The sequence below is a fragment of the Palaemon carinicauda genome, chromosome 21 (genome assembly GCF_036898095.1).
Source record: "Palaemon carinicauda isolate YSFRI2023 chromosome 21, ASM3689809v2, whole genome shotgun sequence".
NCBI classification, from domain to species: Eukaryota; Metazoa; Arthropoda; class Malacostraca; order Decapoda; family Palaemonidae; genus Palaemon; species Palaemon carinicauda.
Window position 1 is genome coordinate 112,895,982 of NC_090745.1, and position 20,000 is coordinate 112,915,981.

The window sequence follows — 20,000 nt, forward strand, 5'->3', positions numbered from 1 at the left end:
ACTGTCCCTTCCCTTTGCCATTCATGAGCGGCTAGAGTTATGGCAATTCCTCAAGGCTTGCAAAGATTCAAGCTACCAACTTTGGACTCATTGTAATGTACCACCTAACCTTCACCATCGAGAAGCAACTGGGCGATCTTGCTGCAGTCAGCTCTTGAACCTAACTCATTTTATAGAGGATGGATTCGAGAACCAGCAAATTACATGTGCTGTGTTTGTAGACCCCATTTCTACCTATGGGACACTCAACAACATATCTCTTCTCTTTTAGTGACCCAAATTTACATAAAACTCAGCAAAATAACATCCACCAAGTGGGGAGCTGATGAAAAAACTTTAAAGCGAACAGTGTTAGCCCTAAGTTGTGGTCCTCTGTGGGAAAGACCAAGCTACACAAAAAGAGTGGATCTCAAGCTAGATACAGCTGGTGACTAATCCCTGGTACACTGAGACCAACACTCTTACCTGCTTGGTACAGGTTAGCGTACGTCACACTACCTGAAACATAGGTCGAGATGCCATAGCTAGAATGGAAAAGACCAAACTAGCAAATTACCCCAGGCACCCAATCCACATACATCGCGAAACAAGACGTCTAAAATCACGAAAGAGCTTCATGACCGTGTAAGAACTAGTGACCTCAGACCTATCACATACGGACTGCCTAAATGGAGAGCGAGTGACAGCCAGACCACTAATAATGCCCTCCCTAACCCTAGTGAAAACCTGCCTTGTGGATTCTCCCTTACCAAGAGGAAATGAGTCACCCTGCATTGAGGAAGAACAAAAACTGGTAGGACGGGGATCACCTCCATGGATGGGGTTACACAAATGGTACTGAATGCCCCTGCGGGGGAGTCAATCCCAAAAATTAATCATATCTTGCAAAGCTATCCATTAGGGCCCACCTGTTCGGATATGGATCTAAGAACAGCAAATGATAACACTCAAATGGGTAGATAAATGGGATGATAAGATATGATAATGTACCGCACGTGTTTCACACATGCTTGCCTTTTTTTTGTATATATCACTATCCCCACGCACTGATAACAACCTGTTTACGCCTGCCTGTTCGTGAATGATTTTGTTTGAATTTTTGTGACGTTCTTGCTCGGAACTGATCGTATATAAACCAGTGATCTGTTGAAATAAAGTTAGTTGCTTTCACCTCGACTCTCGGTTATCACCTAACGGCTCCTCGCACAATGATGATGATTGCCAGCTTGTATCTGGAATTTTTGTGACGTTCTTGCTCGGAACTGATTGCATATAAACCCGTGATATGTTGAAATAAAGTTAGTTGCCTTCACTTCAACTCTCGGTTATCACCTAACGGCTCCTCGCACAATGATGATGATTGCCAGCTTGTATCTGGTAAAGGCCCATAGAGCTAGCAACTTCATTCCATAAGGTGCCAACCCCATCGAAAAGGGGAAAAAGTATGAATTGCGTAAAATAACCTACCCTGGTTCTGCGTGAAGTCGAGCATGATACGGAATCCACTAAATATAACTTGTTTTCCACCTGTAAAGATGTTTTCGTCAACTCGGTCAAATGAAGATAATAAATTAGGTTGAGAAGTCTGGATGTACAATGCACTATACACTGGGAGATATAATCTGCCAATTATATTACCTAGAGATCGCTAGTAGAGCTTAAAAATTCCCTTGCATCGAGTAGCTGTTTGCTGTATACATTTCTGCTTATTTGGTGAAAAAATTAGCTCCAGGAGAAATAACACGTATTTTTAATTTTCTGATTTTATTTCAATATTCTATACAAGTAGAAAAGATCATATTTCTTGAAATTTATGCGTTAATCAGATATTATATACAATATATACAATAGCACTTTCATATATATATATATATATATATATATATATATATATGTGTGTATATATAAATATATATATGTTTATATATATACATATATATACATGTATGTATGTATATATATATACTGTAGGCGCAACCGCACATACTGACGTACATAAACAAGATCCTGTTTATTTTCTTATAATTATTATATTAGTTTTTTTCTGTCCTCTTTCTCTACTTTCCTGTTCCATTCTATTCGACTTATGTATTGATATGTCTTTGTTTTGAAAAGTTGTAATAATAATAATGATGATATTAATAATAATGATAATAATAATGATAATAATTGCTTGGATAGGTCAACAAATCTAATTAGAATTAATTTAGGTAAATAATTACTTTTAAACTATCATAAAAGCCTATGTATATATATACATGTATATATATTTATATATATGTATATATATACTTATATATATATATATACACACTCTATTTATATATATATTATATATATGTATGTATGTATATATATATATATATATATATATATCTATATACCTATATACATATATATATATATATATATATATATATATATATATATATATATATATATATATATAATATATATATACATATATATATGTATAGTGTATATATATATATATATATATATATATATATATATATATATATATACATATATATATATATATACACACATGCATAAACACGAACATGTATAAACTTCAATAATATATATATGTATACAATACAAACACGAGTCTATTCATATCCACACACAAACACCTAAAATATTGCCGTGACGCAATCTTCTAACTCCCCGCCCTTTCAGTTTTGTGTCCACGCCGACAAGCGAAAAATGCTGCAGGAGCTGACGACCTCCCTCCACGTGAAGCCCAACAAGGCCCAGGTCCTGTGGGAGTTGGCTCAGTGCATCTGCTCCGCTGTCAACGCTGACGGATTCAACTTGTATCTGGCCAATCCCATTACCAATACTCTACATTATTACTCCTTGAATAAGGAAGGGTTAGTTTCTTGATGTGTCTTTTGTGTGTGTGTGGGGGGGGAGCGGTGATGGGTATATTTGTTTATGCTTGTTCAAATAGTTAGCTTTTTATATTTATTATTTTATATATGTATACACGTATACATGTGTATACAGATATACATGTGTGTAGGTGCTAGTCGCTTGAATATATATATATATATATATATATATATATATATATATATATATATATATATATATATATATACATATATATATATATATATATATATATATATATATATATATATATACAGTATAAATATATATATATATATATATATGTATATATATATATATATATATATATATATATATATATAAATATACATCTATATATAGATGTGTATATATATATATATATATATATATATATATATATATATATATATATATATATATATGTCTGTGTAGTGCGAACGATTATGTATGTATTTAGACGCATACATTATATATACTGTATCAACATAGACTTACAGATTCACATGTCAAATAGAAAAAAAAAACACCGACAATCACCAATTACTTCGAAACTTAAATGATCTCTTTTGCCCCTAACCACAGAGGCGAGATTGGCTCAGACACTTCCTGGAGCTGTGAAATTGGCACGGGTGCCTGGCTTTGCGGGTGGATAGCCAGCACACGGCAGACGGTGAGGGTCACCTTATCCTCCAATGACCCCAGGTTTCCTCAGGGGTCACCCTTCAGAGAGGTCAGTAGTTGTCTATTTGGTTTTGTGTAGATCATGTTGACACCTACAAATGGATGCATACATTTAAATAGGTCTGATCATTTAGATATATAAGAGTATGTTTACATGCTTGTTTGTACATACACACAGGCATATCATATATTCTTATATATGTATATTTTGTGCTTTTCATAAATTGTATATGCTTGAGGGTACACTCAGGTACATTATTCTATCATATTTCTCTTCCTCTTGATTTTTTTTTTTTGAAGTTTATATATAAAAGATATAATTTTAATGATGTTACTGTTCTTTAAATATTACATTTGGATTGTTTATTACATCTCATGTAGTTTATTTATGTCCTTGTTTCCTTTTCTCCCTTGGCTATTTTTCCCTATTGGAGTCCTTGGGCTTATAGAATCTTGCTTTTCCAACTTTGGTTATAGCGTAGTTTGTGATGATAATAATAATAATGATGATAATAATAATAATAATAATAATAATAATAATAATAATGATAATAATAATACTGTATATATAGTGTTTAATTTATGCATGTGATCGAAAGAATTTGAAATATTGATCAATAACTTCTTTATTCAATTTTTTTTTTTTTTTTTTTTTTACCACACACAGCAAGGCGTCCACCACGTCTTGGCCATGGGTGTCGCCCAGAGCGACGGGGAACTGGCCGCCGTCATGGAGCTGTACCGTCGGGAAACAGGCGAGATATTCCACGAGGAGGACGAAGAGATCGTCAATTCGTACCTCGTCTGGGGAGGAATCGCCCTCCATTACGCCGAGCTCTACCACAGCATGGTCAAGCAGAGGAAGCTCAATGATTTCATCCTCTCCGTTGTCAAGTAAGTGGAGCTCTAGCACTGAAAGTTCAGTTTTTTTTTTTAATCCTTTGTCAGGAAAGTGTAGCTTTAGCACTGAAAGTTATGTTGGTTTTGTGTAATCTGTTGTCAGGAAAGTGTAGGTTCAGCGCTTAAAGTTCAGTGTTTTTTTAATCCATTGGCAAGTGAGTGGAGCTTTAGCACTGAAAGTTCAGTGGTTTCTTGCAATATGTTGTCAGGAATGTGTAGCTCTAGCACTGAAAGTTCAGTGGGTTTTTTAATCCGTTGTCAGGAAAGTGGAGCCCTGACACTGAAAATTCACTAGGTTTTTTTAATCCGTTGTCAAGGAAGTGGAGCTTTAGCACTGAAAGTTCAGTGGGTTTTTTTATAATCCGGTGTCAAGAAAGTGTAGCTCTAACACTGAAAATTCAGTGGGTTTTTGGATCCGATGTCAGGAAAGTGTAGCTCTAACACTGAAAGTTCAGTGGGTTTTTGGATCCGGTGTCAGGAAAGTGTAGCTCTAGCACTGAAAGTTCAGTGGTTTCTTGCAATCCGTTGTCAAAAAAGTAGAGCTCTAGTACAGAAAGTTCAGTGGTTTTGTTGAATCTGTTGTCAGGAAAGTAGAGCTCTAGCACTGAAAGTTCAATGTTTTTTTGCAATCCGTTTTCAGGAAAATGTAGCTCTAGCACTGAAAGTTCAGTGTTTTTTTTTTGGGGGGGGGTGATCCGGTGTCAAGAAAGTGTAGCTTTAACACTGAAAGTTCAATGGGTTTTTGGATCCGGTGTCAGGAAAGTGTAGTTCTAGCACTGAAAGTTCAATGTCTTTTTGCAATCCGTTTTCAGGAAAATTTAGCTCTAGCACTGAAAGTTCAGTGTTTTTTTTTTTTGGGGGGGGGATCCGGTGTCAAGAAAGTGTAGCTTTAACACTGAAAGTTCAGTGGGTTTTTGGATCCGGTGTCAGGAAAGTGTAGCTCTAGCACTGAAAGTTCAGTGGTTTCTTGCAATCCGTTGTCAAAATAGTAGAGCTCTAGTACTGAAAGTACAGTGGTTTTGTTGAATCCGTTGTCAGAAAAGTAGAGCTCTAGCACTTAAAGTTCAGTGGTTTCTTGCAATCACTTGTCAGAAAAGTGTAGCTCTAGCACAAAGTTGGTTTTTTTTTTTTTTTTGTAATCCGTTGTCAGGAAAGTGGAGATCTAGCACTGAAAGTTCAGTGTTTTTTTTTAATCCGTTGTCAGGAAAGTGTATATCTAGCTCTGAAAGTTCAGTGTATTTTTTTTTTTTTTTGCAATCCGTTGTCAGGAAAGTGGAGATCTAGCACTGAAAGTTCAGTGTTTTTTTTAATCCGTTGTCAGGAAAGTGTATATCTAGCTCTGAAAGTTCAGTGTTTTTTTTTTTTTTTTTTTTTTTGTAATCCGTTGTCAGGAAAGTGGAGATCTAGCACTGAATGTTCAGTGTTTTATTTTAATCCGTTGTCAGGAAAGTGTATATCTAGCTCTGAAAGTTCTTTTTTTTTTTTTTTTTTTTTTTTTTTTTTTTTTTTTTTTTTGTAATCCGTTGTCAGGAAAGTGGAGCTCTATCACTGAAAGTTCAGTGGGGTTTTTTTAGTACGGTGTCAGGAAAGTGTAGTTCTAGCACTGGAAGTTCAGTGTTTTATTTTTTTTGTAATCCGTTGTCAGGAAAGTGGAGATCTTGCACTGAAAGTTCAGTGTTTTTTTTAATCCGTTGTCAGGAAAGTGTATATCTAGCTCTGAAAGTTCAGTGTTTTTTTTTTTTTTTTTTTTTTTTTGTAATCCGTTGTCAGGAAAGTGGAGATCTAGCACTGAATGTTCAGTGTTTTATTTTAATCCGTTGTCAGGAAAGTGTATATCTAGCTCTGAAAGTTCAGTGGTTTTTTTTTTTTTTTTTTTTTTTTTTTTTGTAATCCGTTGTCAGGAAAGTGGAGATTTAGCACTGAATGTTCAGTGTTTTATTTTAATCCGTTGTCAGGAAAGTGTATATCTAGCTCTGAAAGTTCAGTGGTTTTTTTTTTTTTTTTTTTTTTTTTTTTTTTGTAATCCGTTGTCAGGAAAGTGGAGATCTAGCACTGAATGTTCAGTGTTTTATTTTAATCCGTTGTCAGGAAAGTGTATATCTAGCTCTAAAAGTTCAGTGGTTTTTTTTTTTTTTTTTTTTTTTTTTTTGTAATCCGTTGTCAGGAAAGTGGAGATCTAGCACTGAATGTTCAGTGTTTTATTTTAATCCGTTGTCAGGAAAGTGTATATCTAGCTCTGAAAGTTCAGTGGTTTTTTTTTTTTTTTTTTGTAATCCGTTGTCAGGAAAGTGGAGATCTAGCACTGAATGTTCAGTGTTTTATTTTAATCCGTTGTCAGGAAAGTGTATATCTAGCTCTGAAAGTTCAATGGATTTTTTTTTTTTTTTTTTTTTTTTTTTTTTTTTTGGTAATCCGTTGTCAGGAAAGTGGAGCTCTATCACTGAAAGTTCAGTGGGGTTTTTTTAGTACGTTGTCAGGAAAGTGTAGTTCTAGCACTGGAAGTTCAGTGTTTTATTTTTTTCTGTAATCCGTTGTCAGAAGAGTTGAGATAAGCACTGAATGTTCAGTGTTTTTTTGTAATCCGTTGTCAGAAGAGTTGAGATTAGCACTGAAAGTTAAGTTTTTTTTTGTAATCTCTTGTCAAAAAAGTAGAGCTCTAGCACTGAAAGTTCAGATAAGCACTGAATGTTCAGTGTTTTTTTGTAATCCGTTGTCAGAAGAGTTGAGATTAGCACTGAAAGTTAAGTTTTTTTTTTTAATCGCTTGTTAAAAAAGTAGAGGTCTAGCACTGAAAGTTCAGTGATTTTTTTGTAATCCTTTGTCAGAAAAGTAGAACTTTAACAACGAAAGGTCAGTGGTTTTGTACGGTCCGTTGTCAGTTAAGACAAATCCCATGGATTGGTTGAGATATAAACTTACGAGATAATTAAAAACAAATATAACGGATTAATTGTATAGAATAAACAACAAATCATGCGAGAGAGTGTGCATATTCACTTGTGGCCAACACTGTAGTTCAGTAAAAAAAAAAAAATCATTAAATAGTGTCAATAATAGCTCATAATGATAATGATATTATTGATAATAATGATGATGCTGATAATACCTATAGAATTAGACATATATGTGAATGGAAGAAAATGTTACATTTCACTTCACAGATCTTGAAATTGTTGTATTCTTTAAAATCCAGTTTTCCATTTCGGTCATTTTCTTGATTTTTTTAAAAGTAAAAAAAATATAGGTTAAATGTCACATTTCTCTTCACAGATCTTGAAATGGCTGTTTTTTTATTTTCAAATCCAGTTTTCCATTTCAGCCATTTTCTATTTTTTTTTTTAAAGAAAAATATATGTTTTCTTATTGGAGTCATTTCTTTTTAATGAAATTGGGTCTCCTGTTACAAATTACTATTGGGGGAGATTCAATTTGTCGCTGTAATTGCATGTATCAGGTTTCTCCAGTTTCTCTCCTTCGCTTCTTAAGTTACATGGAAATGGCAAAGTCTTAACTATAGTATTAGATATACATACGGAAACACATTTTTCGTGCGGTTGTGCGCGTGCATAAATGCGTATGTGCGTAAAAATCACAGGGTAACGCGATGCTCAGAGCCGTGGGTGTTTTTTTTTTTTTTTTTTTTTTTTTTTTTTTTTTTTTTTTATACACCATTATCCTGTTATCATAACACCAAAATGAACTTTATCAAATTCTAACGCAATTTCGTGTATTTTGAACTTTATTCTTTTTCAAATTCGAGAAAAAAGGGAGTGGTATCCTGTGGCCCTTATATAATCATATATATATATATATATATATATATATATATATATATATATATATATATATATATATATATATATATGTATATATATATATACATATATGTATATATATGTATATATATACATATATATATATATATATATATATATATAGAGAGAGAGAGAGAGAGAGAGAGAGAGAGAGAGAGAGAGAGAGAGAGAGAGAGAGAGAGAGAGAGAGAGTCAATGGGGTAGGTAATGAAAAAAAGTATGGAATAAGATGAAAGAAGGTGGGGGCCTGAACTCAAAAAGAGCGATATTCCTGCCTCTTGAAATATGGGTAGCAGTTTGAGTTGGGGAACACCGAAGCAAGACGCAAGTTCCACAGTTTAGCATTTGTAGCATGTTTATAAATTATTTAGGAAGTGATGGCTTACTAGTTGTTACCAAAAATGGTGGCTGTCCATTTCACGTGGTGTTGTCTTAGTAAGAAGAGCAAGTCAAGTTTTCTCATAATATGTAAACATTAAAGATAATAATTTTTTTGAATTGTTTAAAGGCTGCTCATGGATGGCAGAAGCAAGGGACAGCGACAATACTCTGGCTAGCAGGAGAATACCTAGCTAGCAAGAGAATGCCCTAGAGACTGACTATATATTCATATGATCAGCGCCTTAGCCCCTTCACCATCCAAGGTAGGATCAGGGAGGTCCAGGAAATGGCTGCTGATGACTCAGCAGGTAGACCTTTAGGCTCCTCAAATCCGCCATCCTTAGCTCATAAGGATAGTGAGGTTGCAGACACTATAAGAAACTATCGTAATTCAGCGTGACTCGAACCCCAATCCGGCAGAACGCGAGGCCAGACAGGGATGTTTCCAGTGAGCAAGGGTGGATGGATGGAATTTAGTCTTGGGGACCAGCGCTGGGATTAAGGAGGCCATTCAGCGCTGAATTACACCCTGCAGGTGCACTATGAAATTGCGAGTTAAAAGAGCATGGACAGAATATTGAAAAAAATAAACCAGAACAGATGTAAAGTACAAGTCTAAAAAGAGGGATTTTTGCAATTTTCAAATGGCCCCCTTTAGTATTACTAATAATACACTGAGTGGGGGTACACTGATAGCACTAAATCGCCCCCCCCCCCTTTCTCCAAACACACACCCACGCATGAGATGCGGTTTCAGGTAACTAGGTAAGTCCAGAAAACCAGAATACTCAAGAAAATTAAAATCTGGAAAATGAGTCATATCAGAAACCATATGATTCCAGATTGTGATTAACTAGAAAACTATTTGAGAAATATCAGAAAAAAATCTTCATATTAAAAAGATAGAAAAAAAAATATTTCAGCTTGATTTTATCGAGAGAAATTCCTGGAAATTAAAAGATTATGATATCATCATCATCATTATTATCATCATCATCTCCTCCTACGTCTATTGACACAGAGGGCTTCGGTTAGATTTCGCCAGTCGTCTCTATCTTGAGCTTTTTTAATTCAGCACTTTTCTATTCATCACCTCCTAATTCAGGCTTCGAGACGAGTTAGCCCTTTCGCCCCCAAAGGACGTACCGGTACGTTCTTGCAAAACACTGTTATTTACATGTTTTTGCATATTTTTGATAACTTTATGAGAAACTTCAGGCATTTTCCAAAAGAATGTGACCAACCTGACCTCTCTATGACAAAAATTCAGCCTGTCAGAGCAATATAAAATAAATATATAGCAAAATGTGCTCGAAATTTAACCTTACCTTGGGGGTAAAACGTTTGGTGAACTAATCTCTCTTGGAAAGATTATATAGAACCAGTAATTTAAGATAACCTTAAAATTCCGTATTATAAGATCAAAGAAAGTGAAATTCCAGAAAATTCCATATTCCAGAAATCCACAGAATTCAGGAAAATATCTTGTTACGTCACTGTCATTATTTTGGCTTACAATCTGACTCCAGTTGTAATTAAGAAATATATGATATACGTTTATGATCTTGAAAATAACGAGGTCACGGTTGCCTTTACATTCATTAAAAATGTAACACGATCTCTCTCTCTCTCTCTTCCTTGTATATCTCAAACTTTCTGTCTCTATTCACTTCACTCTCTCAGTGCTTATCTCTCAAACTTTTGTCTGCCTCAATTCATTTCCCTGCATGATCTCTCTCTCTCTCTCTCTCTCTCTCTCTCTCTCTCTCTCTCTCTCTCTCTCTCTCTCTCTCTCTCTTCCTTGTATTTCTCAAACTTTCTCTCTATTCACTTCACTCTCTCCGTGCTTATCTCTCAAATTTTTGTCTGCCTCAATTCATTTCCTTGCATGCTCTCTCTCTCTCTCTCTCTCTCTCTCTTCCTTGTATATCTCAAACTTTCTGTCTCTATTCACTTCACTCTCTCAGTGCTTATCTCTCAAACTTTTGTCTGCCTCAATTCATTTCCCTGCATGATCTCTCTCTCTCTCTCTCTCTCTCTCTCTCTCTCTCTCTCTCTCTCTCTCTCTCTCTCTCTCTCTTCCTTGTATTTCTCAAACTTTCTCTCTATTCACTTCACTCTCTCTGTGCTTATCTCTCAAATTTTTGTCTGCCTCAATTCATTTCCTTGCATGCTCTCTCTCTCTCTCTCTCCTCTCTCTCTCTCTCTCTCTCTCTCTCTCTCTCTCTCTCTCTCTCTCTCTCTCTCTCTCTCTCTCTCTCTTCCTTGTATATCTCAAACTTTCTGTCTCTATTCACTTCACTCTCTCAGTGCTTATCTCTCAAACTTTTGTCTGCCTCAATTCATTTCCCTGCATGATCTCTCTCTCTCTCTCTCTCTCTCTCTCTCTCTCTCTCTCTCTCTCTCTCTCTCTCTCTCTCTCTCTCTCTCTCTCTGTATTTCTCAAACTTTCTCTCTATTCACTTCACTCTCTCCGTGCTTATCTCTCAAATTTTTGTCTGCCTCAATTCATTTCCTTGCATGCTCTCTCTCTCTCTCTCTCTCTCTCTCTCTCTCTCTCTCTCTCTCTCTCTCTTCCTTGTATTTCTCAAACTTTCTCTCTATTCACTTCACTCTCTCCGTGCTTATCTCTCAAATTTTTGTCTGCCTCAATTCATTTCCTTGCATGCTCTCTCTCTCTCTCTCTCTCTCTCTCTCTCTCTCTCTCTCTCTCTCTCTCTCTCTCTCTCTCTTCCTTGTATTTCTCAAACTTTCTCTCTATTCACTTCACTCTCTCCGTGCTTATCTCTCAAATTTTTGTCTGCCTCAATTCATTTCCTTGCATGCTCTCTCTCTCTCTCTCTCTCTCTCTCTCTCTCTCTCTCTCTCTCTCTCTCTCTCTCTCTCTCTCTTCCTTGTATTTCTCAAACTTTCTCTCTATTCACTTCACTCTCTCCGTGCTTATCTCTCAAATTTTTGTCTGCCTCAATTCATTTCCTTGCATGCTCTCTCTCTCTCTCTCTCTCTCTCTCTCTCTCTCTCTCTCTCTCTCTCTCTCTCTCTCTCTCTCTCTCTCTCTCTCTCCTGCAACGTTGATTAAGCATGGGTCATGCTGGATTGTTTATCTGAGACCCATTTTTAAACCTCCAGTCACTTTCATTCCCGGCTTCTAACCTTTCAACAGTGACAACAAACACGGCGTCATGATTCAAGGTCTCCTGTTCTTTACAGACCAATCAGGTGTGTCCCATCTGTTGGGTTGAGTGATCTCTCAACAAGCAAACATAATCAGATAGAATTAGATGAATAAGTAAGGTGGGAATCACGGACAGTGGAGTGGATGGTGAAAGAACATACGGGGGATTAATAAGGAAAGCAAAGTTGCAAAAAAAAAAGACGAGCGAAACACGACAAAGAAACATGTAAACAAGGAAACGTTTCGTGAGTTGATAATTTGTATATTCTTCCTATATAATAATGTTTTTTTTTTTTTTTTTTTTTTTGTTCATTGTTGTGCGATAAAGTTCGTACTTTAATGTATATGTATATCAGACAGAAATACATGCATGCACTGACATATACATACAGTATACATACATATATATATATATATATATATATATATATATATATATATATATATATATATATATATATATATATATATGTGTGTGTGTGTGTGTGTGTGTGTGTGTGTGTGTGTGTGTGTGTGTTTGTATGTATGTACGTGTGTGTGATGAATGGGATATATGAATATTAGTAATATATTTTAAATATCTCGGACTATCACTTGACATTAAGAACACAGAAAAGACTAAATAATTAAAAAAGCTACACTTGATATGAGGCATAGATGAAATAGTATGTAATTTATAAACCTTTGTAAGAATAAGAGTAGTATATAAACAAATAAGTGTATAAATAACTCGAAACTATCTTTTGGTTACAAGCCAGTAATATACATCGTCGAACTTGATTGGTGCAGTCACCGAAAATAACTCTTGCTTGCGTCCAATCCATTCATTCTTATCGTATAATCTTCCTTTCTCCTTCTCCCCATTCTCCTTCTTATCCTCCTTTCCCTTCCCCGACTTCTTTACAAATGTTTCCTTTTTGTCTCGATTCCGAAAGGAAACATCAAAGGGTTTGGGATTTGTTAAGAGTCCTTTTGTTATTGAAACCTCTGCGCGAGAGATAAAAATCCTCTCAATAATAATAATAATAATAATTATAATGATAATAATAATAGTAATAAGAAGAAGAAGAAGAAGAAGAAGAAGAAGAAGAAGAAGAAGAAGAAGAAGAAGAAGAAGAAGAAGAAGAAGATATCTAATTTAGAAAAGCCCTCTTTTCCTTTTTCCTAATTTTACTATGGCACTGTATCTTACTACGTGTTATCTATCTGGTATGGCACTATACCTGACTATGGCACTGTATCTTGCTGTAACACCATACCTTGCTACAATGTCATCTCCTGCTTTGTGTAGGGAGAGGGAAAGTGAACCGTAACCAGAGAGAAGGATCCAATGCAGTACCAGACAAAGGACCCAATAACTCTCTAGCGGTAGTATCTCAACGGGCCCGGGTCTAAATCATATTGCCATCTCATTAGTAGCCTCCTGCATAGTACAGTGGTAACGTGATCGCCTAGCATTCGCAAGGCAGCAGATCGATCCCGGCCCGGGACTGTAAGTCTAAACTGTTTACGGGGGAGGTCACTGCTGTGGTTGGGAACCACAGTGGGGGTTATGGCTTGCCCGACTGATGTTCTGGTGAGCATCTATTCTGATGAAACTGGAACTAAAACATTTACCTTTATTTGCATGGAAATGTCTCTATATCTGATTGGAGTATTCTTTGCGTTTTATTAAGTAACTAGCGTACGCGACCCGTCAAAAAGGATGGCTAAATATTTAGACATATATGCCAGCACACGCACACAGATTCAACCCTTCCCTCCCCCGCCCCCTTTCCTAACTACAACCCTTCTCACAGGGTATGACTACTACCTCTCACCCCTTCCCGAGGGACGGGGTTAGACCAAATAGTTATACGTCTTGCTGCTCTGAGTTACCAGAAAGATATATATATATATCTCTATCTATCTATCTATCTATATACCAAGGCACTTCCCCCAATTTTGGGGGGTAGCCGACACCAACAATGAAACAAAACAAAAAGGGGACCTCTACTCTCTATGTTCCTTCAGCCTAATCAGGGACTCAACCGAGTTCAGCTGGTACTGCTAGGGTGCCACAGCCCAACCTCCCACATTTCCACCACAGATGAAGCTTCATAATGCTGACTCCCCTACTGCTGCTACCTCCGCGGTCATCTAAGGCCCCGGAGGAAGCAGCAGGGCCTACTGGAACTGCGTCACAATCGCTCGCCATTCATTCCTATTTCTAGCACGCTCTCTTGCCTCTCTCACATCTATCCTCCTATCACCCAGAGCTTTCTTCACACCATCCATCCACCCAAACCTTGGCCTTCCTCTTGTACTTCTCCCATCAACTCTTGCATTCATCACCTTCTTTAGCAGACAACCATTTTCCATTCTCTCAACATGGCCAAACCACCTCAACACATTCATATCCACTCTAGCCGCTAACTCATTTCTTACACCCGTTCTCTCCCTCACCACTTTGTTCCTAACCCTATCTACTCGAGATACACCAGCCATACTCCTTAGACACTTCATCTCAAACACATTCAATTTCTGTCTCTCCATCACTTTCATTCCCCACGACTCCGATCCATACATCACAGTTGGTACAATCACTTTCTCATATAGAACTCTCTTTACATTCATGCCCAACCCTCTATTTTTTACTACTCCCTTAACTGCCCCCAACACTTTGCAACCTTCATTCACTCTCTGACGTACATCTGCTTCCACTCCACCATTTGCTGCAACAATAGACCCCAAGTACTTAAACTGATCCACCTCCTCAAGTAACTCTCCATTCAACATGACATTCAACATTGCACCACCTTCCCTTCTCGTACATCTCATAACCTTACTCTTACCCACATTAACTCTCAACTTCCTTCTCTCACACACCCTTCCAAATTCTGTCACTAGTCGGTCAAGCTTCTCTTCTGTGTCTGCTACCAGTACAGTATCATCCGCAAACAAAAACTGATTTACCTCCCATTCATGGTCATTCTCGCCTACCAGTTTTAATCCTCGTCCAAGCACTCGAGCATTCACCTCTCTCACCACTCCATCAACATACAAGTTAAACAACCACGGCGACATCACACATCCCTGTCTCAGCCCCACTCTCACCGGAAACCAATCACTCACTTCATTTCCTATTCTAACACATGCTTTAATACCTTTGTATAAACTTTTCACTGCTTGCAACAACCTTCCACCAACTCCATATAACCTCATCACATCCCACATTGCTTCCCTATCAACTCTATCATATGCTTTCTCCAGATCCATAAACGCAACATACACCTCCTTACCTTTTGCTAAATATTTCTCGCATATCTGCCTAACTGTAAAAATCTGATCCATACAACCCCTACCTCTTCTAAAACCACCCTGTACTTCCAAGATTGCATTCTCTGTTTTATCCTTAATCCTATTAATCAGTACTCTATATATATATATATATATATATATATATATATATATATATATATATATATATAAAATATACTGTTTATTATTATTATTATTATATGTATATATATACATATATATATATATATATATATATATATATATATATTATATATACTGTTTATTATTATTATTATTATATATATATATATGTATATGTATATATATATACATATTTATAATATATATCCAGACACTTACTCTTATTATATAGGAACGATCCATTAGTTAGATCTTGAAGAATAAACATTCTCTCTCATGGTTTTCAATGACCATTGTACCTGCGACGCCAGATAACACACAATCTATCAGTTATCAATTTGGGGCCTTTTTCGATATTCACTGAGTTGCTTTAAGTCAAAGGCAAAAAAGATTTCTGCCTTCGTACTGGCTAATCCCTTTGCTTGAAATGGCTGATGTTGTTAAATATTGCCTGACTTTCGTGACCTTCCTTAATTGCAAGGAAAACAGGAATTTAATTATCTTTATACAGACCGACAGTTTCAGTTTGAAAGGGGCGATTTATTTTATTGGATTTCTGTTGTTAATAGGAGAAATGTGTATTTAGTTTTTTTAGTTTTTAACTTTTCGTTTTTTTATATAGTTAGCTATTCTCTCTCTCTCTCTCTCTCTCTCTCTCTCTCTCTCTCTCTCTCTCTCTCGCTCATAGATGCATTGCATTCGGCTTAATATCTCTCTCTCTCTCTCTCTCTCTCTCTCTCTCTCTCTCTCTCTCTCTCTCTCTCTCTCTCTCTCTAAGTGGCTTTTCAGTCTTGTCCAACATGATTGTATAAAAATTCCGAAAAATAAAAAGTTTAATATTGAAACTTTGTGTCCCCTTTAATTTACTCGTTCTTTCAAAAAGTAATCTAATACTTAAATTGCACATTTTTTAGTTTAAGATTTTAATAACCAATAATGGCCGATATGTTACTTTACTATGGTTTTATATTTTATTATGATTGTTCTGTTAAAAATACAACTAAACTTAGAGTGTTTTATTTTAATTATTCTTTACTTCTCTTGTAGTTCATTTCCTTATTTCCTTTCCTCACTCGGCTATTTGTACCCCGTGTATATATATATATATATATATATATATATATATATATATATATATATATATATATATATATATATATATATACATATATATATATATATATACATATATATATATATATATATATATATATATATATATATATATATATATATATAATATATATATATATATATATATATATACAACGAAACTTGGTGCTTTATTTTGATTGTTCAGTACTTCTCTTGTAGGTTATTTCCTTATTTCCTTTCCTCACTGGTTTTTTCCCCCTGTTGGAGCCCTTGGGCTTGTAACATCCGGCTTTTCTAGCTAGAGCCGTAGCTTAGCTAGTAATAATAATAATATATTAATTCGCGTATGATCTCTCAGATCATTTGTTTAATATCAGACTGATGTTACAATATCAAATGTTATTTAATCTGAAGGTTAATGGTTTTATAGTAATATAGTCGATATAAATGTAATTAAAACTGTTCTTATAAGTAATCATCATTTTGAATGTTAATGTTTTTGTAGTTATGTAATCGATATAAATGTAATTAAAACAGTTCTTATAAGCAATTATCATTTTGTATATTAGATTTTTTAGTAATATAATCGATATAAACGTAATCAAAACTGTTCTTATAAGTAATCATCATTTTTAGTGTTAATGTTTTTATAGTAGTATAATCGATATAAATGTAATTAAAACTGTTTTTATAAGTAATCTTAATTTTGAATGGTAATGTTTTAATGGTAATATAATCGATATAAATTTAATTAAAACTGTTCATATAAGTAATCATCATTTTGTATCTTAATGTTTTTGTAGTTATGTAATCGATATAAATGTAATTAAAACTGTCCTTATAGGTAATCATCATTTCGAATGTTAATGTTTTTTTATCAATATAATCGATATAAATGTAATTAAAAATATTCTTATAATTAATCATCATTTTGAATGTTAATGTTTTTATAGTAATATAATCGATATAAATGGAATTAAACCTGTTCTTATAAGTAATTATCTTTTTGAATGTTTAAAGTTTTTATAGTAATATAATCGATATAAATGTAATTAAAACTGTTCTTATAGGTAATCATCATTTTGAATGCTTTAATTATTTCAAGGACTTACATTAATAGCTTAATCAGATTACTTCGAAATCAAAAGAAATCAAATGTAATTGATATGATAAATTAAACTCAGTTCTTTGTATAATCTCGTTACATCAGTCTAAATTCTTTGATGAATTAATTTCATAAAATGTTAAATTACTCTTTTAGAAAATTAATTCCTCGAATGCATTTAATGAAATTGATTCATTCCATAAATATAATGAGCTATTAATATTTACATTCTAAGGCAAAGTTGAAAAAAAAATAAAATAAAAAACTGTGATTTTACGTTACAAACGAGAGGTTTTTGCAAATATTATTTTTTGAAAATTCAATGGACATTATTAATAGTTCATTCCTCTTTGGCTAAGTATGTAGCAAGGTGACCTCGATTCTTCTCGAAAAAAAGGTCAATTTGTTTGCTGGAGTCGGGGGGGGGGGGGGGGGTTCCCCATCATGCCAGTGTAATCATGGTATATTATGTACATTTTATACTGTATGTACGCACACATGTACACAAATATTTATGTGTGCATATATATGTATGTATATATACACTGTGTATGTATGTATTTATATGTATTATATATATATATATATATATATATATATATATATATTATATACTGTATATATATATATATATATATATATAAATTTCTACCTCATACTTGGGATCGAACGCTAGCCCCTTCTAATGAAAGGCCAGGTCGAAACCAACCATGCCACGCAAGTATGAGGTAGAAATTTATTTCTATTTGAACAGGATGTTGTGTTGATATTTATCCATATATATATATATATATATATATATAATATATATATATATATATATTTATATATATATATATATATATATATATATTTATATATATATATATATAATATATATATATATATATATGGAAAAGCGTGATATGAAGGGAGTGTAAGCAGCATTGGGTTACAAGACCCAATTGACAACTCTCTCTCTCTCTCTCTCTCTCTCTCTCTCTCTCTCTCTCTCTCTCTCTCTCTCTCTCTCCCTATATATATATATATATATATATATGTATATATATATATATATATATATATATATACATATATATATATATACATATATATATATATATATATATATATATATATATATATATGCTTAAAAGAGGATATTTTTGTTAGTTCTGTAAGGTCGTTATGGTTGAGACCATCTGTCTCAGACCTCTCTTATATATCCAACATCCGAGCACTCGTAACCAATGCAACACACACACACACACACACACACACACACACACACACACACGCTCACACAACGCTGCATGGTTTTAAAAATGAAAGCCATCCAGTTGGTGTTTAATCAAGGAAGAGATTGTTCTCCAAATTGCTGTCCATTCGAGCGGTCGTTCTCAGTGCTGAGAACCGTTCTCATAATTACTCCAAAAAGCGAAGGACAATTTAAGCGACGTCCCGATTTTGTTTCATCTCCAAAAAAAAAAAAAAAAAATGACCGGTTCAAAGCTGTCTAGTGAATCGCCCATGCTATTATTATTATTATTATTATTATTATTATTATTCTTATTCTTATTATTATTATTATTATTATTATTATTATTATTATTATTATTATTGTTGTCGTCGTTGTTATTATTATTATTATTATTATTATTATTATTATTATTATTATTATTATTATTATTAGCTGAACTACAACCCTGGTTGGAAAAGCAGGATGCTATAAACCCATGAACTCCAACAGGGGACAAATAGCCCAGTGAGGCAAGGAAATAAAGAAAAAAATTAACTATTAGAGATGTAATAAACGATTATAATAATATGTTTTAAGAACAGTAACAACATCAAATTAGATAATTCATATATAAACCATAAAATCTTCAAAAAAAAAAAAAGAAACAGAGTAAGATAAATAAGAATAGTGTGTCCGAGTCCAGCCATTGTTGGTAGGGATGATTTGTATCCTCTTTCGTCCTATAGACCTTGCTCTCATCCTTGGATTAGTGAAACCCGAGAATCCAATGAAGGGAAAGAGAAACTCGGTATTTTTATCCTGGCTCGGATTTATTGTACAAAGGCTCCATTCTTATCAACGTGAATTGAATGGCTATTTATTTAAGCTGCGCTCTCGAGAAATACCGTTTTCTATGTACGCTCATCCGTCTTCTTTGTCGTTTCTGTTTAGCAGTTGCAATGCGAGGATTTATATGTGTGTGTATATATATATATATATATATATATATATATATATATATATATATATATATATATATATATATATATATATGTGTGTGTGTGTGTATATATATATAAATAAATATATATATTCATATTCTAAACACGTATATATACTGTATATGCATACATATACACTGGCACACAAATGTGTATATATATGTATATATAAATATATATATCGATATATATATATATACATATATATATATATATATATATATATATATATATATATATATATATATATATATATATAAATATATATTCTAAACACATATATATACTGTATATGCATACATATACACTGGCACACAAACATGTG

At 34.0% G+C, this 20,000-nt stretch overlaps 1 protein-coding gene across 1 annotated transcript in view; it reads left to right on the forward strand.

The window, feature by feature from the left end:
• LOC137615420 (probable 3',5'-cyclic phosphodiesterase pde-5) overlaps window positions 1-20,000 on the forward strand; it is a 337,922-nt gene that overhangs the window by 180,010 nt on the left and 137,912 nt on the right. The window contains 3 exon segments of the mRNA XM_068345291.1: window positions 2,683-2,876; window positions 3,463-3,610; window positions 4,229-4,455. Coding sequence (XP_068201392.1) covers window positions 2,683-2,876; window positions 3,463-3,610; window positions 4,229-4,455 — 569 coding nt within the window.